At 25.4% G+C, this 22850-nt stretch overlaps 3 protein-coding genes across 3 annotated transcripts; all 3 read left to right on the forward strand.

Moving 5' to 3' along the window:
* The first annotated feature begins 303 nt into the window (after positions 1-303).
* On the forward strand, positions 304-5651 carry LOC113551503 (eukaryotic translation initiation factor 4 gamma 3-like). Its single transcript, XM_026953772.1, has 8 exons — positions 304-568; positions 2620-2664; positions 2766-2852; positions 2926-2970; positions 3032-3166; positions 3236-3480; positions 5142-5289; positions 5377-5651. Exons 1-8 carry the CDS (start codon positions 512-514, stop codon positions 5497-5499), a joined length of 885 nt encoding a protein of 294 aa, XP_026809573.1. The 5' UTR covers positions 304-511; the 3' UTR covers positions 5500-5651.
* A 3860-nt stretch (positions 5652-9511) lies between these two features.
* On the forward strand, positions 9512-13136 carry LOC113551506 (sentrin-specific protease 1-like). Its single transcript, XM_026953774.1, has 3 exons — positions 9512-9757; positions 9831-9887; positions 12334-13136. Exon 3 carries the CDS (start codon positions 12349-12351, stop codon positions 12946-12948), a length of 600 nt encoding a protein of 199 aa, XP_026809575.1. The 5' UTR covers positions 9512-9757; positions 9831-9887; positions 12334-12348; the 3' UTR covers positions 12949-13136.
* Positions 13137-15004: 1868 nt separating this feature from the next.
* On the forward strand, positions 15005-22819 carry LOC113551500 (zinc finger MYND domain-containing protein 11-like). The gene is made up of 13 exons (XM_026953769.1): positions 15005-15679; positions 16990-17098; positions 17155-17306; positions 17368-17492; positions 17556-17717; positions 17784-17876; positions 17937-18103; positions 18164-18279; positions 18434-18630; positions 18691-18807; positions 18947-19675; positions 20790-20918; positions 21437-22819. The coding sequence occupies exons 2-13, from the start codon at positions 17088-17090 to the stop codon at positions 21557-21559; spliced, it is 2121 nt and encodes a 706-aa protein (XP_026809570.1). The 5' UTR covers positions 15005-15679; positions 16990-17087; the 3' UTR covers positions 21560-22819.
* The last annotated feature ends 31 nt before the right edge of the window (positions 22820-22850 follow it).

The raw sequence follows: 22850 nt of genomic DNA on the forward strand, positions 1-22850 counted from the left end.
AATTTAAAGTTACATTTTGGCTCAATCATTGAAATTAATGACAGTTAAGATTTTAAAATAGATTATACACTTGTGCTTTAGCCCTTTAAGTATATTCTACTAATCTAGTACTAAAAAAAACGGAAAGATTTCTTTAAAGTTTGTACATTTGATGGCCTATCCACAGCACCGTGTGATCGTTGTTGAATGTTTGAAAAGCAAAAATTTATTGTGCTTATCTTTTATTGATAACAATATTTTCACAGATTATACAGGTACCTATCAAATTATATTTTTTAGTATATTATTTAAGCAATTTCTCAATGATTTAGTATTTACAGTTTACCTAACATTTTACATTACTTCATTAGACATTAGTAAATTTTGGAAAGTGCTAAATTAAATACATTCTTATAGCTTGTTTAAATAAGAACATTTTATTATTATTTAATAAATTAAATTTATATTTTGCATTGCGATTCAATTTTCAATTTTCTTAAATCTATTCATAAAACAAAATTACATTTTTATAATGGTCGTAAACAATAGACATAAAAAGAACGTGTTGAATAATTTTAGAATAAATGAGGTAATGTCTTCTTTTTATATACCAGCTCAACAGTCCATTAAGGACCTGTACTGCCACTATTAAGCCTCTCCATTTTCTCTGTCCAGGGTCCAATTTAATGTTGCACTTCCTTCTACGAATTTTATATTCTTATCTTCTATATCCTTCTATCTTGTTCTTGGTCTTCCAAGTGAATATTTTTAATTTACTTTTCCTATTAGCACATTACTTAATACAACTCCATCACTTATCCACACATGTCCCAGTGACGTTTTTATCTTATGTATGTAAATATATTGGGATTTTTCATATAGGTCATATAGTTCTCTATATTGCATAAGCTTTTTGCTATGCACATGTTGATCAACCTGATTATACTATTCTTACTTACGTCATGTAAGGTATTTGATCCAATTGTTGGTCTTTTTTCACTATTTTTAAATTGAGATCACTTATTAATATTTTGATATAGTTTGGTGTTGTGTCAAGTATGTGTTCCAGTTTATCATAAATTTCATTCTTAAAGTTTTCTTCAGTTGTTGCATATGCGTTTATGATAGTATCAAAAATGCAACCTGTTAGTCGAATATAGCTGGTCATTATAATATGGCAAATATTTTTTAATAAATAGTATTCGGTAAATACTGTTAAGTTTCCAATTTGTTTAGTAATTCCATGTACCAATTTTAATTCTATTATGTGAAGATAATGTAATAATTGTTATAAAAAAATAATATGTATATTGTTAAGCAGTTTGGGATTGAATGGTTGATTAGCTTTGAGCCTTTGAATCACAGTTATCTAAAAAACTATTCTTTGGATTGCTTTATCAGCTGATTGAAACTAAGTACATACAATAGTTATAATATTTAGATACATTTTAATAAAATTAAAATATTTAAAATAATTTGAAGTTTATAAATTTATTGAATTAAGAAAAATAATTATTGATCAAAAATTATTTATAACAATTGATTCATTAATTGTATAACTTAATCTTTAACTATTATTGTTAGTTATTACCATGATATTATTTAGATGTAATATTTTGTAATTAATTAAAGCTAAAAAATATAATTGCTTTGTTATTGGTACTGCATCATAGACGTGCACACACTTTAATTTCCGGTCGAGCCTGGAAGAATTAGTGCCCCTAATTTTTTTTGACACATTAACATACTAAGTACATACATTCTAATTGTAATCATTGTAAATTCAAAACTGACAACATTGATGTGCTAGACATAGGTACTTGTATATTTTTGAAGTTAAAAATAAAATAAAATATTATATTAATACATATCTAATGCATATTTTTTATGTAACTATACATAAAAACTTAGTAGGTATTATATAAATGTGTAATTATGTAATAATTGATAAATGATTTTCCTATTTCCCATAAGTGATAGGTTAAAACTTAAATGTAATTTAATTTTACATTTAGTTAATTACAGTATGAAATTTACATAAAATAATAGTATAATAAAAGTCAAATATTATATTACTTTTGAATGTTATAATACCTCCTAAATAAATAATTTTATTACATTTTGCTGTATTTAGTATATTAGATATATTATCATTGTTGCCATTTATTATTGTGTTTAGTAGTATCCTCCTTTTTTGAAGATAATTTTGATAGGGGTTTGGCATAAAAAATATTATTGTTTGGTGTTCTGTGATTTCAAAAATTTTAAGAAACACTGGTCTATACTATAGAGTATAGACTCTTTAGTACTTCTTTAGTCATACTAGGTACATATTTTAACATTTTGTGCACAATGTTTTAGTCAGATAAATAAATCAATAAAAATTAAGTGGTAGAACACAAATATTTTTATTTTATTTCCCTATTACGACAAATACAATTTTCATGATTTCCACGAATATAATGATAGAGTTAATTATAATATATAAAAGTTTTAAATTTTACTATACCCCTAAAAAGATTCAGGCTTGCTCGTCCGCACACCTATGTACTACACTACTACTGCCATTGATAATAGAATATTCTACCTACCTTTTAATTTAATTTGTTGGTGTTTATAATATTATAATTCATTTTTAAGGTTGATTCAGAAGATGTAAGCTTAGAGAATCTGAGTATCAATGAAGTATGTAATATTTATATTATGAAGTTATAGTTTTTAATTTTTTAATAATTAATTTGTAATTCATAAAATACATTAAAATAATATAATTTTTATAATTTTAGATACAAACAAATATAATAAAACATTCTTGGCAGTATACTGTTCAATTAAATCCAATTACATTCTATGAAAATAATTCAGATATACAAGTAATTATCAACTAAAATAAATTATAGATAATTACATTTTTTTTTTGTTATATTTTTATTTTATTTATTATAGCCAAACAATGAACACCAAGTCTGGAAAGAAACTCATTACTTATCAGTATGTTGCAAACATATTTTTATTTTTAGAACACTGTTAATTTATTATTAATCATTTTAAGTTGTATAAAAGTGTGTTATCTATATTAAACAAACTTACATGGACAACATTTGATCAGCTAGTCGACGAATTTCAAAAATTGCCAATAGAAAATGTAGAATGTCTTGAAAGTATTGCTAATATTGTTGCTCTTAAAGTAAATAAAATAGTTACATTTTTACATAAGCATTTTAAATAAATTTTACTAAATCAAATTTTGTTTCAGGCTTTTGACGAACCTTCTTTTGGATCTTTATATGCCTCTCTATGCAGGGTTCTTGACATAACTATAAGTTGTCAAAATGGAAATGGTTTAACATACCAGATGACATTTAAAAAGTGTGTAATTACAGTTTGTCAGAATTATTTTCAAAAGCAATGTATAGATGATAACACTGAGACAATAGTTATGTCTATTGAACATGAACAAAATCAAAGAAGACTTAAAATGCAAGCAATTGGTTGTATCAGGTACATAACTTAAACTAAATACTCACAAAAAGATATTTTATGTACTCTCATACAGTAGTGTATGCAGGATTTTAGTTCGGTTAAGGTTTTCACTATGAATTGATCAGAAACCAGTAGGGGGCTCTGCCCCCCATACCACCACTGCTCTATAGAAAAACTAGTAAATATCACCAAAATTTCATAACACAAAATAATTCTTTCAAATTCCTATTTTTGTATTAATTGTCTTCTCTTAAAATATAAAATATTTGATAATAACATATATTATTAATAAGTTATTAAAAAACAAAATAATAAAATAACTAAACAATGTTCATACAGTTATAAAAGTAACAATTTTATAAATTATATTTATTTATATTTTTATATTTAATTTATAATATATTACTATAGATTCATTCTTAAATTTAATCTACGATAAGAATATTTAACTAAGTCATTTAGGACCTCTTCAGGTATTACACTTATATCTGTATAAATATGGCCTAAAAAAAAAAATGTTTATAGGTTTATTGTCTATAATGTAAACCCTGGTTGTAGGCATAAATCTTCATCTAAAACCGCAGTGTAAACATTACCAGTGTCACAAATGGAGGCCGTACTTCAGTGATAATGTTGAGTCAGCAAGTTCAGCCATGCTCACTATCTTAGTTCATGGTTCAGCTAGTTGTTTGTTTAAGACTATAGGTCCATACAGACAATAGACAGATTATTTAACAAATAAAAAAAAAATTGGGATGAGGAAGAATGTTCATTGTTCAGAATAATTAATATTTATCTGTCATTTTTAACATTAAAGGGAACTAACTTACTGTCAAATTTAAAATGAAGAATATAATCTAGTGCCTCACATACAATTTTTTGATGTTAAAATTTTAAGGAAGTTATACACATTTTAAAATTTTAATTTGTTTCTATAATTTAAAATCCCCTGTCAAAAAGACCGCATAAAATGTAAGAGTATAAAAACCTACAAGACTAATATATCATAATTTACAATAAAATAATATTTTATAAATGCAATATTCAAGTACGCTTAACCATATTAAAATAACAAAGTTTTAGAACTTAAAAATCAAACAATTATTTTATCTAACATAATTATTTATGTTTAAACACTATAATAAATAATAATATTTTTAGAGAATAAACATTTCAATAAATCACATTTTATTACCCAACTGTTTATAAAAAAATTCATATTTTTACAATGTTTAAACAAGTACAGTTTACTTAATTTATATTTTTACATCTATCTATTATCTATGTTATTTGCTGTGCAGATTATAAAAAAATAAAGTTATATTTAATGAAAAAATAAAATTTTCATTTATTAAATTCTAAATTGTCTAAACTAATAACTATTAAAAACAAATTTTAACTGACATCAAACATTAAAACAGTTTTAGATATTTTTCCTTGGCTAGGTGGACTTTTTCTTTAAGTTTTTCTTAAGTGAATTTTTCTATAGAACATTGTTTCCTTCATTTACTATTTATTGTATGGTAGTCTACCAAATCTTAAATCTATGGATTCCTTTGCTTATTTAAGTGGTTTTTTTTTTCATGATTCCTATAACTTAATTACTATAAAATAGTATGATACCTAATTTTTGTTTTTATTTAAAAATTATTAATTGTTATTTGTATTTTTGTTTTTAGATTTATTGGTGAAATTTATAAACAGTCATTATTATCTCCATATGTTGTCCATTACTGTATAAAAACATTGATATGTAAAACTAAAGAAAGGTCACTTGAGTATCTCTGTAATCTTTTAAAAGTTGCTGGCAAAGAGTTAAATGAAAAAGTATTTTTTATTTAAATTTGCTATTCAAATATTTTAAATAATTAAATTTAATTAATACATAATTAATTTTTTCTTCAACAATTGCAGATAAGTTTGGAAGATATATTTGAACATTTAATATATTTAGTATCTGATGAAATGAAATCAAAAATATCACCTAGGATACGATTCATGGTAAAAGATGTAATTGAAGTGATAATGCCTTCATGATTATTTTGAATCTAACTGATCCTAATGCACAATATTAGATTATATTTTATGTATAACATAAACTTTTAAAAAAAGTAAAAATTATATGAATTATAAAAAATTGTATTTTAGAATTATTACAAAACTATTAATATATTTAATGATATAAGTTATATGAACTATATTTAGTCTTGGAACTTACAATATCTTACAAAGTTCACTTTTCTAATGTTGACCACTGTGCTTTATTTTGATGATTGATTGTTAGGAGCAATGTTCACACAAATAACTTAAAATAGTGTTTCAATTTGAACATTAGTGTAAATCCTAATAATTATTTAAAGTAATCTGTGATATATTAATACAAAACTAATAATGTATAAAAATGTGACAACATTTTTTTTTACATCTGTTCCTAATATGACTTCAAATTATTATAAATAAATATTTTCCATAAAAAACAATGTTGAATATTTAATCTAAAATGTTCTTACTAAAATTTATAATTATCAAATTTGTACACATTTAAAATTAAACTTATAGAGTTCAATATATTTCATTGAATACAATAAATAAATTTGAATCTTGAATCTTCAAGTATATTCTCAAATAAGAAAATATTACAAAATATTGTTTGTTTTGTTTTTTTAGTCAAGTTCATTGGATGGTCAATGATTGAATTGACCAATCACATGTGGCAGGCTCTTAATGACATATAATATACATAAATATATTTAAACTAAGCAACTATGATTATTTGCAATATATATATTTATAAATAAAATATGAGTACTCTATAGACTAATAAGTAGTAATCAATTAATTTTGTTATCAATATTGTTTTCTTTCATTATTAAAATAATATTATAATTATAGAATAGACTAATAGAGATTATTAAATTGCTGAGGTGTTGTCATATAAGTCACATGGCTTTAAAAACTTTATTTGGAATACCTTAAGATGAAGTAAAAAAAAGAAAATATTGCAAATCTTAAGTCGTGGTCCGAGCTAATAACTGCATTTCCCCTGGAAAAGGGAAATCTATGAGTTTTATAGTGATACTATACGTAACTCAAATATACGACAAGTATACTCGCGCATGCGCAGATAACGCACCTCAATGAGACTCAATATGTCCATAACCACAGATTTAAAAGATATATTTTCTTTTATATATAAAAATCTCGTGTCACAGTGGTTGTCCGGGATGAACACCAAAACTACTTGACCGATCTTGATGGAATTTTTTTATTGTGTGTATTTCGGTCCAACTTAAAAGATAGGATAGTTTTTATCTCAAATTGTTTAATATATTTATTAATTTTTTAATAAATTTACATACTTAAGTATAATTGCATGATGTATCTTGGGTATTTCTGTGACCAACCGAGATAGTAGGTTTCCAGCTACCTGTAACCTAACCTTTTTTCTTTTGTGTGTGTTTTATCATCGGCAGCGTGTAGATATGAATTGTTCCGAAAAATAAAACTGGACAATCTATATAGGTACTACCTTCTATCTCCATAATATATTTCTTATATATAGAAATCATGAGTCACAATGGTATCTGGGATGAACTCCGAAACTACTGAACCGACCTTGATGAAATTTTTTACACTGAGTGTAATTTGGTCCTAATTAAAAGATATGATAGTTTTTATCTTGATTAAAGCCTTCAATATTTTTGCATTGCAATAATTGTGAAAAAAAAAGTTATAGAATTATTCAATTGTCAATAGTAGATTTTATTTCTCAAAAATAATTAAGTAAATAATGTATATTTTGGATATTATTTTACATTCTAATATACAATAAAAACTTATAAAAATTTAAAATAGTCTCAATCTATAAAACTATGTATCTAATATAAAATATAAATTAATCTATAAGTGTATAATATGGTTGAACTATTATTGAAAATAATTATAAATTAAAATTACTTTATCCAACAAATAATATATTAATTATATTATGTAAATATGATTATATGAATCTATATAAATGAAAATGAAAGTCTTTGTACAGGGTAAATTCTGGAACTACTTATCAGATCTTCTTGATTTTTTTTTAAACGAAGAATATATTACGGAGAATGTTTCTATCACAATAGCATTTGTCTAAATTAAAAAACTTCTGAATTATCTACTAATTAAAATAAATGTATTAATTGTATACCTATAAATATACGAGTACATATACATGTTCTCGGTGCATTCCGAAACTACTCAACCGATTTTGATGAAATTATGATCAATGTGTGTAATTTTATCTCCGTCATAAGATAGGATATTTTTTATCCCGGTTAATGACCTCAGTATATTACCTCTTAATTATGTTAAGGGCTGTGCGATTATTTTATCGATTATTCGAATAATGTATTAGTTTTAACAAATGATACATAATCGGTTAATTGATTGAAAAAATGCGACTCTAGACGGGACAGTTATGTATAATTGATATGTCTGACTGTCAGAGATATTCAGATATCATCATTATCATTTATAGTCTATACTCTATACACACATAGAATTACATTATACGTCTATGTATACACCAAGACCAAATCAGAAAACCAAAAATAGTTTTTATCCTTTCGCTAAATGTTTACATTGTTAGCATTACAGACAACCAATGGGTGCATTGCGGGTGCATTTGGTACGGGCGACGAAGTGCACGGAGACAGCTAGTAATAATATTAATTAAACATGGTTAACAACTGTAGTAAGACGTATTTTATATATATTTTATTCTATACTGGTCTTGCTAATATTTGATTAAAATTTGTTTGCATAGTAATATGATCGAATGTTACGCCATGACTGAGTAAGTCCTAATAGCAAAATATTAAAGATATACCTAGGTATATCTTAAACCTATTCTAGAGGCACTGAACTCAGGCCCGGATTAATACAATCGTAGGCCCTAGGCAAAGCTGTAGCTGGAGGAGGGTCCAGGGGTCCGGACCCCTCAAGATTTTTTTAAAAATAGAAATATTTTATAATGATGAATTAAGTTAATTGGTTATACATTTTCAGTATTTATATTTAAAAAAAAATGTTGAAATTTTTTTCAGTTGCAACCTTGGCCCTAGACACAGTGCTTTTAATTCTTATGCGTTTATACAGCGGTGTCCAGTATTTAAATGGGTATAAAACCTTCTGTTTAGGAGAGGAAGTGTTGAATTTCGATGTTAATCCTTTAAAAACAAAAAAAAAAATCAAATCTAAACTTTTATATGATAGGTAATAATTTTAATAAATCTTAAAAACAATTAATTTTACTCAGTCTACAAATATATAGAAAATTAAATTGTTAAAACCATAAAAAAAACTTATTTTACACCAATTTGAATATTTCTTTATCCCTCGTATTTAAGTATTAAATAAGATAATAAGGTAACAAAAAAAATAGTAGCCATTTAGTACACATTTTATTTTTGTAGGCCCCAAAAATGTTTGTAGGCCATAGACACAGTGCCTACAGTGCGTATGCTCTAATATGGCCCTGACTGAACTAAATAGTAAATCTAATTCAGTGCCCAGCACAGATATATAAAAATATTTTATACATATTTTGTGCTTCATCCAAATTCCATAGTATATGATAGGGATATCATTATTGCATTTTAGCATTTATATGAAATAAACCAAAGAATTGTATTGTGTATTTCTTAAATTAAATTTATATGTGCTTACGCCTATTGGACATTTATTTATTTATTTATGCTCCGAGCTCACCTATTCTCCTTAATTTTTTTTTTTTTTTATAATATCCTTTTAATATTTTATTGGCTTTGGTTTTCAAATAAAAGCGCGAAATCATTGTATTACTTTTATCATAATACATTTTTATCAATAGGCGTAATGTAATTACTATAAATCTACTAATAAAGATTACTAATTATTTTTTATTTAGCTATAGAATAGATTAATCTATTCTTCTATTATAATATCTATGATATATATTTTATTTACATGATAATTTCAAAATTAAAATTGGTGGTATTTTTTGATTTTTGACTTTGGACACTTATCATATTTTGTCGGGTCCTTATCATTATTTGAAGTGTTCATCAATGCAATAATACATTACAGGCTACAGCACTATACAATACATGCTTTAGCAACAAGCAGACTATTGACTGCTGACCATGGTTGTATGTGTACAGTGTACAATTGTGCTACTGACTACTGACTAACGAGTGTAGTGCAGAAATGCTGTTTGCACGATGTGATGTTATAAAATAAAAACATTTTTTATATTGCTCTTACCTTAATTGTAATTATTTTATTTTTAATTGATGTGTTTGAAACTTATATTTACATAAAATAAATTTAAATAAATTTTGTAGATTGATGATTCCATTTCAGGAGGAATACCATTACGTTACAGTTTAATGATCTAAAAGGTAAATACTAAATTATATTATTTTATATTAAATTTTAGTAATTAGCTTGCAAAAATTTTTTTTTTGAATATTTTCATTTTGGTGTTTGTATAATGCTTAAATACAGTAGCGCAGATGTCAGTTTCAATTGGTATTGCATGGTACTAGTGAACAGTAAATTTATGGCACTAAAATACGGGACTAATTCCATGTGCTTATATCCATGTACCATGTAAATAATAACTTACCCATTTCCTAAGGACTACCATCATCCACTTAAATTAGGTATTGCATTTATAATACTTATACTTAGTGATCGGAACCATTACTTATATGGACTTATAACTATGATAGTATTATATTATTCAATTTTAGTATTTACCATTTGCGGCCACCTATGTAATTATTTTTCTCATGTGAATGGATATTTGACATATTATAATGGTAATTGGTAATAATAATTAGTTATGTGGATAAATGAATTGTTCTAAACAATTTTTATTCAATATAGTTTTTTTGTATTTATATGACAATAACATTTAGTTTTTAAAAGATGTAGTAATGAGTGACAAATTCTGTTTATTATTTATTATTTGTTTTAAATATTATGCACAACTAACATAACAATATAACATTTGTATATTTGAATTTTGGACAAATGTTATTTGTACATTTTATCTATTTTTCATCTTCTTAAATTTTTTCAGAGAAAAATACATAAACCTCATGTTCATTTAGCCTAGTTAAAAACCTAAAATTAAGTTAAGAATAAATGTATTAAAATAATATTTGGTATTGTGGCATTTTTATTTATTTTATTATATATATTATATATTACCATTTATTCACAGAAACAAAGAACACTGTTTCTATCTTCTATATATAATATATGTCTATGATTTTGGTTTGTGAAATATGAAATTAAACTACTGTACCATAATGACTTATCATTTTTATATATTTAAGTAATTTTGAAATTTAACTTTTATTTTAAATCCATAACTGCATAAATTAGAGATATTTAAATTAAGTGAAAATATTTTCTTAATATGTATAAAAAAATTTTTTTTTTAATATATAATTATTATTTTATTTCAATTTATATAGCGTAATTAAACTTATATATAATGTATTTTTTGTTATCGTATGACATATGGAAGCAAAATTCCATGCTTATAATATTTTTTTAATAATATCTAATTATGTTTATTTTATTAATTTACGACAACACATTTGATTTGTTCTCATTTATATAATTTTAGATTTAAAATATAAGTTTTGCATTAAAATTACTTAAATTTTTTAGCTAATCCAAAAATTATTTAAATAATAGTTTTTCATAAAAAGTTAAAAAAATGTGTTGTGCATTTGCTGAATATATTAAAAACATCCAATTTAATTTAATTTTTTTTTTATTAAAAAAAAATATTAAGAACAAAAAAGATGATATGAATATGTTGGTATACATACTCCGATTTATGTATGAAATATATTTGTCTTATGTCTGCTTTGTTGGCAAGCTTCAGTTCTAGCCACAAAATTGCTTATCACTATTTTTTGGTTGAAAAGTGATCTGTGAGTGCGCACAAAGAGTTTTAGTATCTTGCACTGATCCAGTTTCCACAAATTTTGTCATTAGTCAACAAACTGATGACTCATTAGGCACCTTATTTTGACTCAGGATCTGCCAAAGATTACGTATTGTTTCGGCATAACATTCATTGTGACAATAAAACATCTTAATGATCAAAACATGTTCTTCAATAATAAGTTGTATTATGATTACATAAATAAAATAAATCAAAAAACTTTCATAGTATCTCACTGCTAAGAGATAATCGTTGAGATTTTTAAACAAATCTAGTCACCCAACCCACAAAACAAAAAATACTGGGCAATTTAATTCCAGTGTTATTAATGAAACACCCTATATAATTAATACAAGTTATAAATCAGAATAGTTGATAGTTTAGTAGTGTGGTTTCATCTTTCATGTTCCAAAAACAAAATTAAAAAATATGTGCAATTACTGGGTTAAGGATATTCTATTTTTCCATGTACATATAGAATATAAATACCTATATAAAAATATTTAATGTTATTCAGGTAGGTTATATTATTTAAGTTATTAAAAAAATCATATTGCTTATAATAAATTAATGAATGTATTGACTGTGGAGGCATATGCACAATAACTGAATTATAATTATTTTTCAATAATCTTCTAATAAAGTAATATTTAGTCCTCATAATATATTTTTTAGACAAATTTACCCAACATCAATACCTATCAGAAATTTCTAATTTCCCTTGATTTTTATTTTATATTTTTGTGAAAATTGTAGTCTACCCTACTAACTTGCATATTCTTAGGCTGTTATAAAAACAATTGTATATTAATAATGTCTTTAACTTAAAGTTGTTTGAAATAACCTATACTTTATATTAACTATTTTTATAATTTTAGGTAGAAAACAAAAGTATGGGTTCCGATGATGATCAATTTGATTCTACGGTCGACAACAGTCATCTTTATTTAAATGATGAAGTTATAAACAAATATATGGATTTAATAGCAGCACGTTCACCCAAGACAGTGTATACATTTAATACATTTTTTTACTTAGCTTTGTCTGATAAGGGATATTCTCATGTTTGTCGATGGACAAAAAAAATTGATATATTCTCAAAAAAAAAATTATTTATCCCTGTTCATATTGAAGAAGACAATCATTGGTGTTTGGTTTATGTTGATTTTGTACAGAAATTTATTAAATACTATGATAGCTTAAGAGGACGTAATTTTAAATGCCTAAAATTAATATTGAAATATTTGATGATGGAACATGTTGATAAAAAAGGAGAAGAGTTTCATCCTAGTGGTTGGTTATTAATGAATGTGAAGAACTGCCCACAACAACTAAATTATTGGGATTGTGGAGTATTTGTTTGCATGTTCGCGGAATACTTGTCAAGAGATGCTCCACTGAATTTTTCACAAAAACATATGGATAGATTTAGGAGACAAATAGAATTTGAAATCAAGAAAAAAAAATTAAGAAAATCTGTATCGGAAACTTAAGTTTCTATAACAAAATTTAAATGATGCATATTTCTACCTTATACATTTGTAGGTGTTATTGATGTTGGAATATCATTATGCATAATTTGTATTTAATGTTAATAACTAATATGTTATAAGTAATTATATTTTAACATATTATTTACTTAAATTATATATTGACGTATTTAAGATACAAATGTATAATACTTTATTAAGCTTTATTTTTAACCTAACACAAATCCTATACAATACAAACAATTTTTTATAATTATATAACTGATTCTAATTTATAGTTGAAAGTAATATATGTCTTAAAAAAAAGTAATTAGATGAATATTAATGATACAATTTACTTAAGCTGTATTTTTAAATAAAATATTTTAAATTAGATGTATTGATTCCTCAATAAGTAAATAACTAGTTTATTGTTTAGTTAAGTGTATTTGTTAATTATCCCAGCAATTTATTATAATGTGTTGAAATAGTTAATTCAGCCAATTTAATTAAATATTTTTTTAATATTAACAGCTTACAAATTTTTAAAAAGTACAAAATAATATTTTGTATAAATTATATAGAATATGTTTTTAGATCACAAAAATATTCAATTTATGCTATTTAGGTATTTATATAAAGTATTCTTTTATATAAAGCAAAAGATTTTTTTTTTTTAAATAATTTTAAAAGATTTTTCAGATTGAAAAATATTATAGTGGAACCTTGATTATCCGGGGTAATGGCGGGGAAGGGGTCACACGGATTAATGAAAAACACGGTTAATCGAGACTTATTATAATAATGTAATTTTTTTATAATTAGAAATATATACAATAATGTTATACACCTACAGTCCATACTTATTTTTAAATTTTCGGAAGAGTGAGCACGGTTAATCGCAAACACAGATAATCGAGTTTCTATTGTATATACTATTTTAAAATTTAAGTGTAAACAAAAAAATAGTTGAATATTTTTGGGATATAATGTATTTCATTAAAATTCTTAATTTAATCGCTTATAAAAATTATTTCGAAATATATTATATTATTTTAAATATCTTTTAATTAGTATTTGAACAACTCATACTTTCCTGTTATACGAGACTACCTTCTTTTTATTTTTATTTTATATTAAGAGGACATCGTACCCGTATGTAATTTAATCATAATTATTTAATTCTTTGATATTTTTTTTAATCTGTAGGTATTGTAAGGATAGCCACATTCGAATTATATACTTAAAAAAAGATTTAAATACCTAATATTCAGTTAATCAGTAATCATAAGTAATATATTTTACACGGCGTACGCCACAGCTGGTGCTACAGCACGGTTTAAGATTTCTATCTTAAACCGTGTGCTACAGTCCCATTTGACATACGGTTAGGTAAAAACTACACGGCCTATCAAAATTAATTAAATGGCAAACATCATAACTTTCATTGGACTATATTAAAAACTATTGCGAAATTACTGCATAACAGTTTATTTTCCATCATCTAAGAAACATCAGATAAAAACTAATAATTTACTGGTTGACTTGGAAATAAAGTAGTAGAGGTACTTTACTTACTTTTAAAAAAGTAGCGTCCCTAACATTTTAATAACTTATATAACCATGATGGTGGGGAGGTCACCCCACACTACCCTTTATGGTTAATTAGGGGTACGCTAGTGTATCCAAAAAATTAGTTGAGGGACTGCGTCCCCCCAAGTCAACCACTGATTTAATACAGGTAATGATAGATATAACAATTGTGAATTGCGACGCTAAAACCAAGGTGGAAGGTGGATATTGTTCAGCTAATTGTGGTAGTCGCGATAAGCAGATAAAGGAAGTAGTCTTGGCCGTTTGGCGGTAATCACTAGTCACGTCTCGTGAAAATAGCCATAGTCTCGTATAACATATGAGGAATTGAGGAACGTCTTGTAATGAATTTTCAAGCACCAGTGAATATTTTTTTTTCAACATTTATTAAAAAAAAAAAAGCTAAGTATAAAAGGAGAATTTAAAATATCTATAAAATATTTTGAAATATATAATATTATGTGTAAAATATAACCATGTAAACATTAGGTAAAATGCAAGCACCTTTCTACGGAATACAAATAACCATTAGGTTATCTGTTTTTGGATTATCTTAAAAACAAAAAAATTGAATATTAAAAACTGAATTTTTTCAATGCTAATATCTAAATGACTGTGGTATGTAGGCTGTGGGTTAGTGCCGACCATTGACTATACTAAAACTTATAACTTATACATTTATAACTTTTTACTTTATAGTATAAAGTCAATGGTACCGATTGCCGGCCTAGTGTAAATAGGTTCTATCAGTAGTTTACGGAAACCGATTGGTCACACTGATGTGTTTATGCTTCGACAAAATTGGTTGGACGGGTGGGTAGATTGTTTGATAGAAGAGAAGAGCGGAATCCCACCCAAAAACGGCAAAACCTAAACTCGAGTACTCGACGTGCCCCCTTCCATATCCCTTTCATTTTCGTTTTATGTTTGTAAACAACAATATTAATCACTGTTTTCGTTTTTGCGCTATAATATTTTCACATCCGTGAAGTTTTTGATTTGAACGTGTCCAGCGATGTCGTTTGAATTCGATGCTTTCCCGCCCGTGACGTCCATCCGCCAACGTCGTCATCACCGCAATGTGTTTGCCGCCATTTTCGTGTGAGCGGACGATCACCGGACAACGGGCGCCAACTTCAGTCGACTCGACGAAACCAAAAACGTAATATATTCACGTCTGGGTTTTCTATTTTTTCAATACCCACTTGCCATTTATGAGATATTATTCTATAAAAGTATTAATTTCTAGTACCGTTTATGTCGATTATACGATCTTATGACTACCTTTTCAGTGAGTCAATTCTATGATATTTACGTGTACATTTACACAAGTTTTGTGTTCCGCACACGACTGTTACGCTGGGTGTCTAAAGTTGAGTCGTCGTTTGTATTTTTACTGAAATCGTTTAGGAACTCAAGTATATTGGTATTAAACAAATTAGATACATCTATAATGTATATTTTGATCAACTACAACTTGTTCTACTGAGGTCACGATACTAACCGTTATGTCAAATATATTTGATTCATTTTTTATACCATGTCTTTAAACTTGATTATGTAGTGTAAGAATTTAGTGAGGTTTGCTTGACACAATCTCATTGACTTGTTCAATTAATAGTTTTTATAAGACTTATTTAAATGTTATCCTAGATACTTACAATATTAATATTGTAAGTAAGTATTAATCAGAATAAAATCAAAGAATCTTTGTATCAAGCTGCATATTACGTATTTCATAATAGATTAGGTTATGGAAAAAGATACCATACAGTTAGTTTAAATATAATATTGAGTTCAAACTGACTTAAGTAATCTACAACATAAGACATCTTTTACAAAAACAAAATGTATTTGTCACTAAATATTTCTATGCAATCGTTATCAGTCTGATGTATCACTGATATATTTATATTTACCTATATCTTGCTTCTTTTTTTTTTTTACCAATTTATGTTTTATTCTTTAAAATATTTTATCTCAATATCATTATGATTTATAATTATCTATTATATCTATAGGTATATTAGTATATTACAGTATTTTCTTACTTAATTTTTTATTTGTACATCAATAAACTAAACAAAATAATAATTTTTATAATATATTTAGTTTGTGTTCTTTTTTTATTATTATTGGTTTTTCATTTTATATATTTTTCAAAAAACAAGTTTATTAAAAAATTATAAACTTATATATAAAAGCATATTTTGATGTTAATTGATTATTTTTGCATATTTTTTTACTTAAATTAATTTATGGAGAATTTGTTTATTTGTTTTTACAAATTATTAGTGTCATATTTCAACTTAATTTAAATCTAAAAATTTGAACCTTAATTGTAAATATTAGACTATTGCCTATTGTTTTTAAAATGTCTTTTTTTTACTTTTCAATATATACTTAAAACATATCTATTTATTAGAAAATTGTTAATGTTTATGTATTAAATAATTTTGTTTTTTTTTTCAGATTGGGTTTTATTGGATATGTATTTAGAAACAATCATTGTGTAATTAGATAAATAATTACAAATTTGACAAGTGTTGCTTAACTTGCATCATTTTAAAATGAATAAAAAGTATACACATTTTTTTCTTTGTCAATAACTGGTGTACTAATTGACATGGGTGATAGATTATTTATGGCAATGAGCCGCCGCCGTATATCATGCCCATTGGCTGTTCAACAGCTGTGGGATGCTGTGAAAGTGATACGTTTTCAAAGGCAGGTACCAGATATCGATCGCATCACAAAATATATGACTAAAGTCCACAATATGTCACCAGGTATAACATAAGTTTTATTTAAATATATATTTTTCTAAACTAATTATTTTTTATTCAACAGAGGAAGTCGGAAGACAATTAAATTATTGTGTACGTGATGGTCTTTTAATTTTAACCAAACGAGTTGGTAACAAAGGTTCTAAAGCGGGAGTTGAAACTGAAGGATATAAACTTCCAGAAGAAAAAGTTTGTGACTTATTCTGCTTGAATATATTAATATATTTTACAAATTGTAATGTTTTTCTTTAGGCTGACAAGGATAGTCATGATTGGTACTGTTTTCAATGTCATAGTGCTGGAGATGTTATAAGTTGTACATCTTGTTATCGAGTTTTCCATCTTTCATGTATTGAAAAAAAGGACTTGCCAGAAAATGATGTTAAGCATAAGTTTATTTGTAATATATGCAAAGTAAGTATTACTTATTATTGCAATAAATATTATTTAAAATGATAATGAATAACCATATTCTTTTAGAATTGTGCTTCTACTAAAGAAGCTTGTAAAAAGATTAAAAAAAGTCAGCTTAATAGGCTTCTTTATCATACTACTGGCAGATTAAGAGAAAAAGTAAATATCCTGAATATATGGCGTTTGATATTATTAATAAATATATTTTTTATTAATTAGATACCTTTACCATGGTCAGAACGCAAAATTGCTACCACAGCTCCATCAACATATGTTTCAGACAGACTTCAGTTTCAGAGTCAATTAAAAGGCAGTGATTTACACTTTAACATGAAATCTGCATTAAAAGACAAAGATCCTTGGAGGATAAATCTTCTTATTTTCAAGTAAATTTATATTGTGCTCTGATTTTAATGTATATTTTTAATTTTTTCATTAAATTTTAGAATTATAGATCTTCAAATGATTGAAGATAAAGCTGATGATGATGAGTATAAAAATGTTGAAGAGTTCCGAGCAGATATATTAACCTTTGTTCACAATATTATTATTTTTCATGGCGGTAAATTATAACAATAATTATATTCTTTCCTTCATAAAACTAGAAATATTAAACACATACAAAAATAAATAGTTTATATAAAAATATTAAATTCAGGCAATATAATAATTTATATTAGTTTTTTTTTATTATATATTTTTTATTTGTTTTATAGTTCATAGCAGTTTAGCTGATTATGGCCGTTTAATGTTGAGAGATTGCAATCGAGATTTGGATGAAATAATGAGATGCCGTTATTGTTACAAATATTCTATACAAAAAAATTCAAAATTTTGGTTTTGTAAGCCATGTAAACCCCCACACGAACTAGTGTATGCAAAACAAGAAGATTTTCCATATTGGCCAGCAAAAGTATTAATAATAAAATTAAGACTTATTTTAAAGTTATTTTATTTTTAAATAATATTTCAGGTTTTAAAAATTGAGGGTGATATGTATGAAGTAAGATTTTTTGGTAGTGAACACCAGCTCGGAATTATTGACAAATCTCAAATACGACCAATATCGGTGAACATTCATACTTTACAGGTTAATATTTAAAATATAATTTAAAAAATGTATTACTTACATTGTTTTGTAATATATAAACTAAAAATATGTATATTTAAGACTGTAAGGTTACGTATTTTCAATTGTGTTAAATATTAATAAGCACTTATTTTTTTAGTCTCAGGGTCGTACTTCTCAATGGAACAAAGCATGTGAGGAATTGCGTCGCCATCAACTTCAACTGGACAAAGTTATATTTGGTCTTGCTGCACAATCATCATCCTCTTCATCTAGTTCATCTTCAGAAGATGAAGAAGAACCACCTAAAGTAGAAGCTTCACCTATTCTAAAACGTTATGAAAGGAGAAAAGTTAAAGAACAGAAAACATCAATAAAAGCCGAGGCAAAAGTTGAAACAGATACTGAGGAATCAGAATCAAAAGATGAAGTAAAACCTGTAAAAAGAAAACGAGGTAGACCATTATCTCTAGAAAAAAAAACGAGTCCGCCCAAAAAAATTGTAAAGAAACCTTTATTAATTAAAAAAACCAGTCCTGAAAACATTGTAGAAAAAAGACCTAGAGGTCGACCTAGGAAAGTAAGCGAACCCTTACATGTAGATAATACTCCAGTAAAACATGTGAAAACTAAAGTTAAAAGTCCAAAAGAAAATATCAATGCATCCGAAGGAATTAAAACATCAAAAAGTGCATCGCCATTGAAAACAAAATCTCCAGTTAAAGAAAATGAAGTAGATGAAAATATAACATCTACAACTGAAAGGTTAAAAGATCCTGATGTTGTTGAAGATGAAACAGTTAGTTCTTCATGTCAAGATTTAGTACGATCAGTTAAAGTGCAAACTAAACCAATCAGTAAAAAACCACCTAAAAGCTATATAAACAAGGTTAGTTTTGTAATCAAATATATTTTATCAGTGGCGGCTTGTGGGCTTTGAAAGTGGGAAGACAATTGAAAATGAATAGAGTAAAATATATTTTCAGTTATTACTTATTACGTATAGTTTTCTGTAGTCTGCGGGTGATTATTTGTGTTGTTCCGGTGGCCATGTTATTACCAAATCCCTCCTCCTTTATTTTTGTACTTTGATCTTATTTTATTATTACATATAAATTAATAGCAGGTTATTGGTAACGGATATTTTTAAACTTTGATTGTCTGATAGTATTTTCAGAATAATGGAAATCTTTTACTTTTATTAATAATGTACAAGATAATTGTTAATATTTAAATCAATATCAAACTTCTTTGAAAGTAATTTGTTACAATTTCAGCAGGGGGGCAACTGCCTTGTTGCCCATTCACACAAGCTACCGTTGTATTTGATGTATTATCTATTATAGGTAGTTGTGTAGTATACTATCTACTATAAAATACTGCCTATTAAAAAGCCGTATGCGTGTAGTATGCTACTTATCGTAGGTATTCTTATTTCATTTTATTACAGAAAACTATCTCTAACTTGAGTCTTTAAAACAAATGATATAAAATATTTGTATAATATTATAATTTAATATTTATTATAACTGATAATTATCTACCAAGAGCCATGATAATTGACTTATAGGTATATTATTTTAATCTACACTGTGCCTTTTCATTTTGCTATGTTTGCATATGTGTTTTACTTTGTATATATTATGCTTTCTTGTTATTTTAAAATAACATAATGAATAATCAATGCTCAAAAACCAAGGAGTAAAAAATTTTGTTTGACCACCAACTAAAAAAATAATGGTAGTGATCCCTTAATTTACAATACTACTTATAAGAAATTTTCTGGGATGATGTTAAAATAATATATAATTAGATATAACAATATTATAAAATACTTGACAATGATCATCATTAGGTATAGATTAAGTAAGTTTTAGTTTGATAAATTGAATTAATCAATTGGTAGTAATTTAACATACTATATTTCTAAAGTTTTTTTGGTAGGTAGTATACTACACAAGTATGTATCCTATTATATTCTCAATTGAAATTTTTTGTTTTAGATTCGTGCTGAAATGGAAAGTGAAAAACGTAAAGCTATTGAACAAATAATTGAACAACATAAAGAGGAGATTGCTTTATTGCAAGAAAACCACAATATTGCACTGTCTGAAGTGAAGAAAAAACAATGGGTAATTTTTTTTATTTTAAAGTTGATACATTTTTAAAATCAATCAACATTTTATGATTATTAATACATTACTTTATAGAAAGAATACTCAAATAAATAATTTCTTGCCATCTATTTTATGTTTTTTTTTTTTAGTTTATATCTGTATAATCACTTATTATACTTACAAATGGTTGTACTATTAAATTTTGATATTTAAACCTAATGATTTTTATTAGAATTTATTCAATAAATTTCATTTTATATTCTTTACATATATACACTTTTTAATTTATGTAAATATATTGTTGTAAAATGCATTTGGTAACAGTCAAACTAGGGAATAAAAATATATTAAATTGGCAGCACTATCATATAATAGGTAGTCATTGGTTCTTAACATTTTAATATTTATTTTGGATAAACCATGCCTTTTAATATAATATGAGATTCCTTTTTCACAATATATCATTTAACCAAGTATGCAGTACCCTCTATATTAGAATTACTAATTTATATTTATAAAAATTATATTTTTAGTGTGTGAATTGTGAAAGTGAAGCTATTTATCATTGTTGTTGGAATACAGCATATTGTAGTCCTAAATGCCAACTAATTCATTGGAGTAGTGAACATAAAAGGCATTGTCGTCGAAAAAGATGATCTTAAGCTATTTATGGGAGTATTTTAACTAAAGGAATAATATTTTAGTTGAAACTGCCATGTATGTACACACATACTTACAATATATTTATATTTAAAAATGTATTATTAGCTTATACTAACTAATTCAATATTTCACTAAATTGAGTAATTAATTTTACGTGTAATACTATAGTGTTTATCATTAAACATTTATAAGAACAATATTACTTAAAAGTAACATGATTTTTCAGTAACACAAGTATTATTAAATTTACAAATTTTTATGTTAATTTATGTATTTTTGCCGATTGACTTAGTACCATTATTATGAATGTATTTGATTCATTCATATACAAAGTGTATAGTGAAAAATTGTCCTAATATTTCAAACATCTTAAAAGGTATGTTTGGTAATTTTTTTTGAAACCCTATACAATATTATATTTTTTAATTTCACCTATTTTTTTTTCAAGCTAATCGGCAATAAATTATTTTACAATAGTTGCTTATTGGACTTGTGGTTAATTGACTCATTTGTCTTTTGGACTGAACAGGCTGGCCAGTATACTTGCATATGTACTATTATATTCTGTCACCTATAGAGTACAACTCCCTGCTATTTTAAATTAATATCTTTATGTCTAATTTTTTTCACTTAGCAGCATATTAAATCACAGAGATGCATAAACCACAACGTATTTTGGTCATCTTTGACTATTGCTCTCTTTGTGTGTTAAGTATACCAAGATTTAATGTGTTCAGGACAAATTATACCGGTTTAATGGGTCAATTAATTAAGTCATATAATTAATAACTAATAATTATATTCAATTAAGTGAATATATTTAAATGCTAATAAATAAAAAATAATAAAAATGATTAAGTACATTTCTCTATTTTACTTATTATTACATATCTATATTTATTAAATACATACATCTTTTTATTTTAAATCTTTCGCCTAATTGATTCATTTGGTTAATGGACATGCATGTTCTGGTCCCAAATCAAGTCCAATAAGTGGCATTTACTGTATTTATTAAAAATATTCATCAAATTTTATAATATATAGGACACTGTGTAGTTAAAGTTAATTTGTTATTATAATTTTCATCTTCATTTTATTAATTTGAAAAATATATTTAAATTTTCAAATTTTACCTAAGCAAAGAATGTATTGGACTATTGGTTTTTTATATTGTTTTGTTGACTTTTGTACATTTTTTTTTTAAGTTTTTGAATAATGAATATTCTAATTTGTTAAACAGACTTTTTTTTATACATATTATTTTGTTTTATTATTATAATT

This window comes from Rhopalosiphum maidis, chromosome 2 (assembly GCF_003676215.2).
Source record: "Rhopalosiphum maidis isolate BTI-1 chromosome 2, ASM367621v3, whole genome shotgun sequence".
Classification (NCBI taxonomy): domain Eukaryota; kingdom Metazoa; phylum Arthropoda; class Insecta; order Hemiptera; family Aphididae; genus Rhopalosiphum; species Rhopalosiphum maidis.

What these genes read in the sequence shown, in the direction of transcription:
- LOC113551503 (XM_026953772.1), top strand. Translation starts at nt 512, where the DNA reads ATGGTCGTAAACAATAGACATAAAAAGAACGTGTTGAATAATTTTAGA. An exon ending in ATAATTTTAGAATAAATGAG is followed by an intron (nt 569 to 2,619) that starts GTAATGTCTTCT and finishes TTCATTTTTAAG; the next exon opens with GTTGATTCAGAAGATGTAAG. An exon ending in CAAGCAATTGGTTGTATCAG is followed by an intron (nt 3,481 to 5,141) that starts GTACATAACTTA and finishes TTTTGTTTTTAG; the next exon opens with ATTTATTGGTGAAATTTATA.
- LOC113551500 (XM_026953769.1), top strand. An exon ending in ATAAATCTTCTTATTTTCAA is followed by an intron (nt 18,104 to 18,163) that starts GTAAATTTATAT and finishes ATTAAATTTTAG; the next exon opens with AATTATAGATCTTCAAATGA. An exon ending in CTAAAAGCTATATAAACAAG is followed by an intron (nt 19,676 to 20,789) that starts GTTAGTTTTGTA and finishes TTTTTGTTTTAG; the next exon opens with ATTCGTGCTGAAATGGAAAG.
- LOC113551506 (XM_026953774.1), top strand. Translation starts at nt 12,349, where the DNA reads ATGGGTTCCGATGATGATCAATTTGATTCTACGGTCGACAACAGTCAT.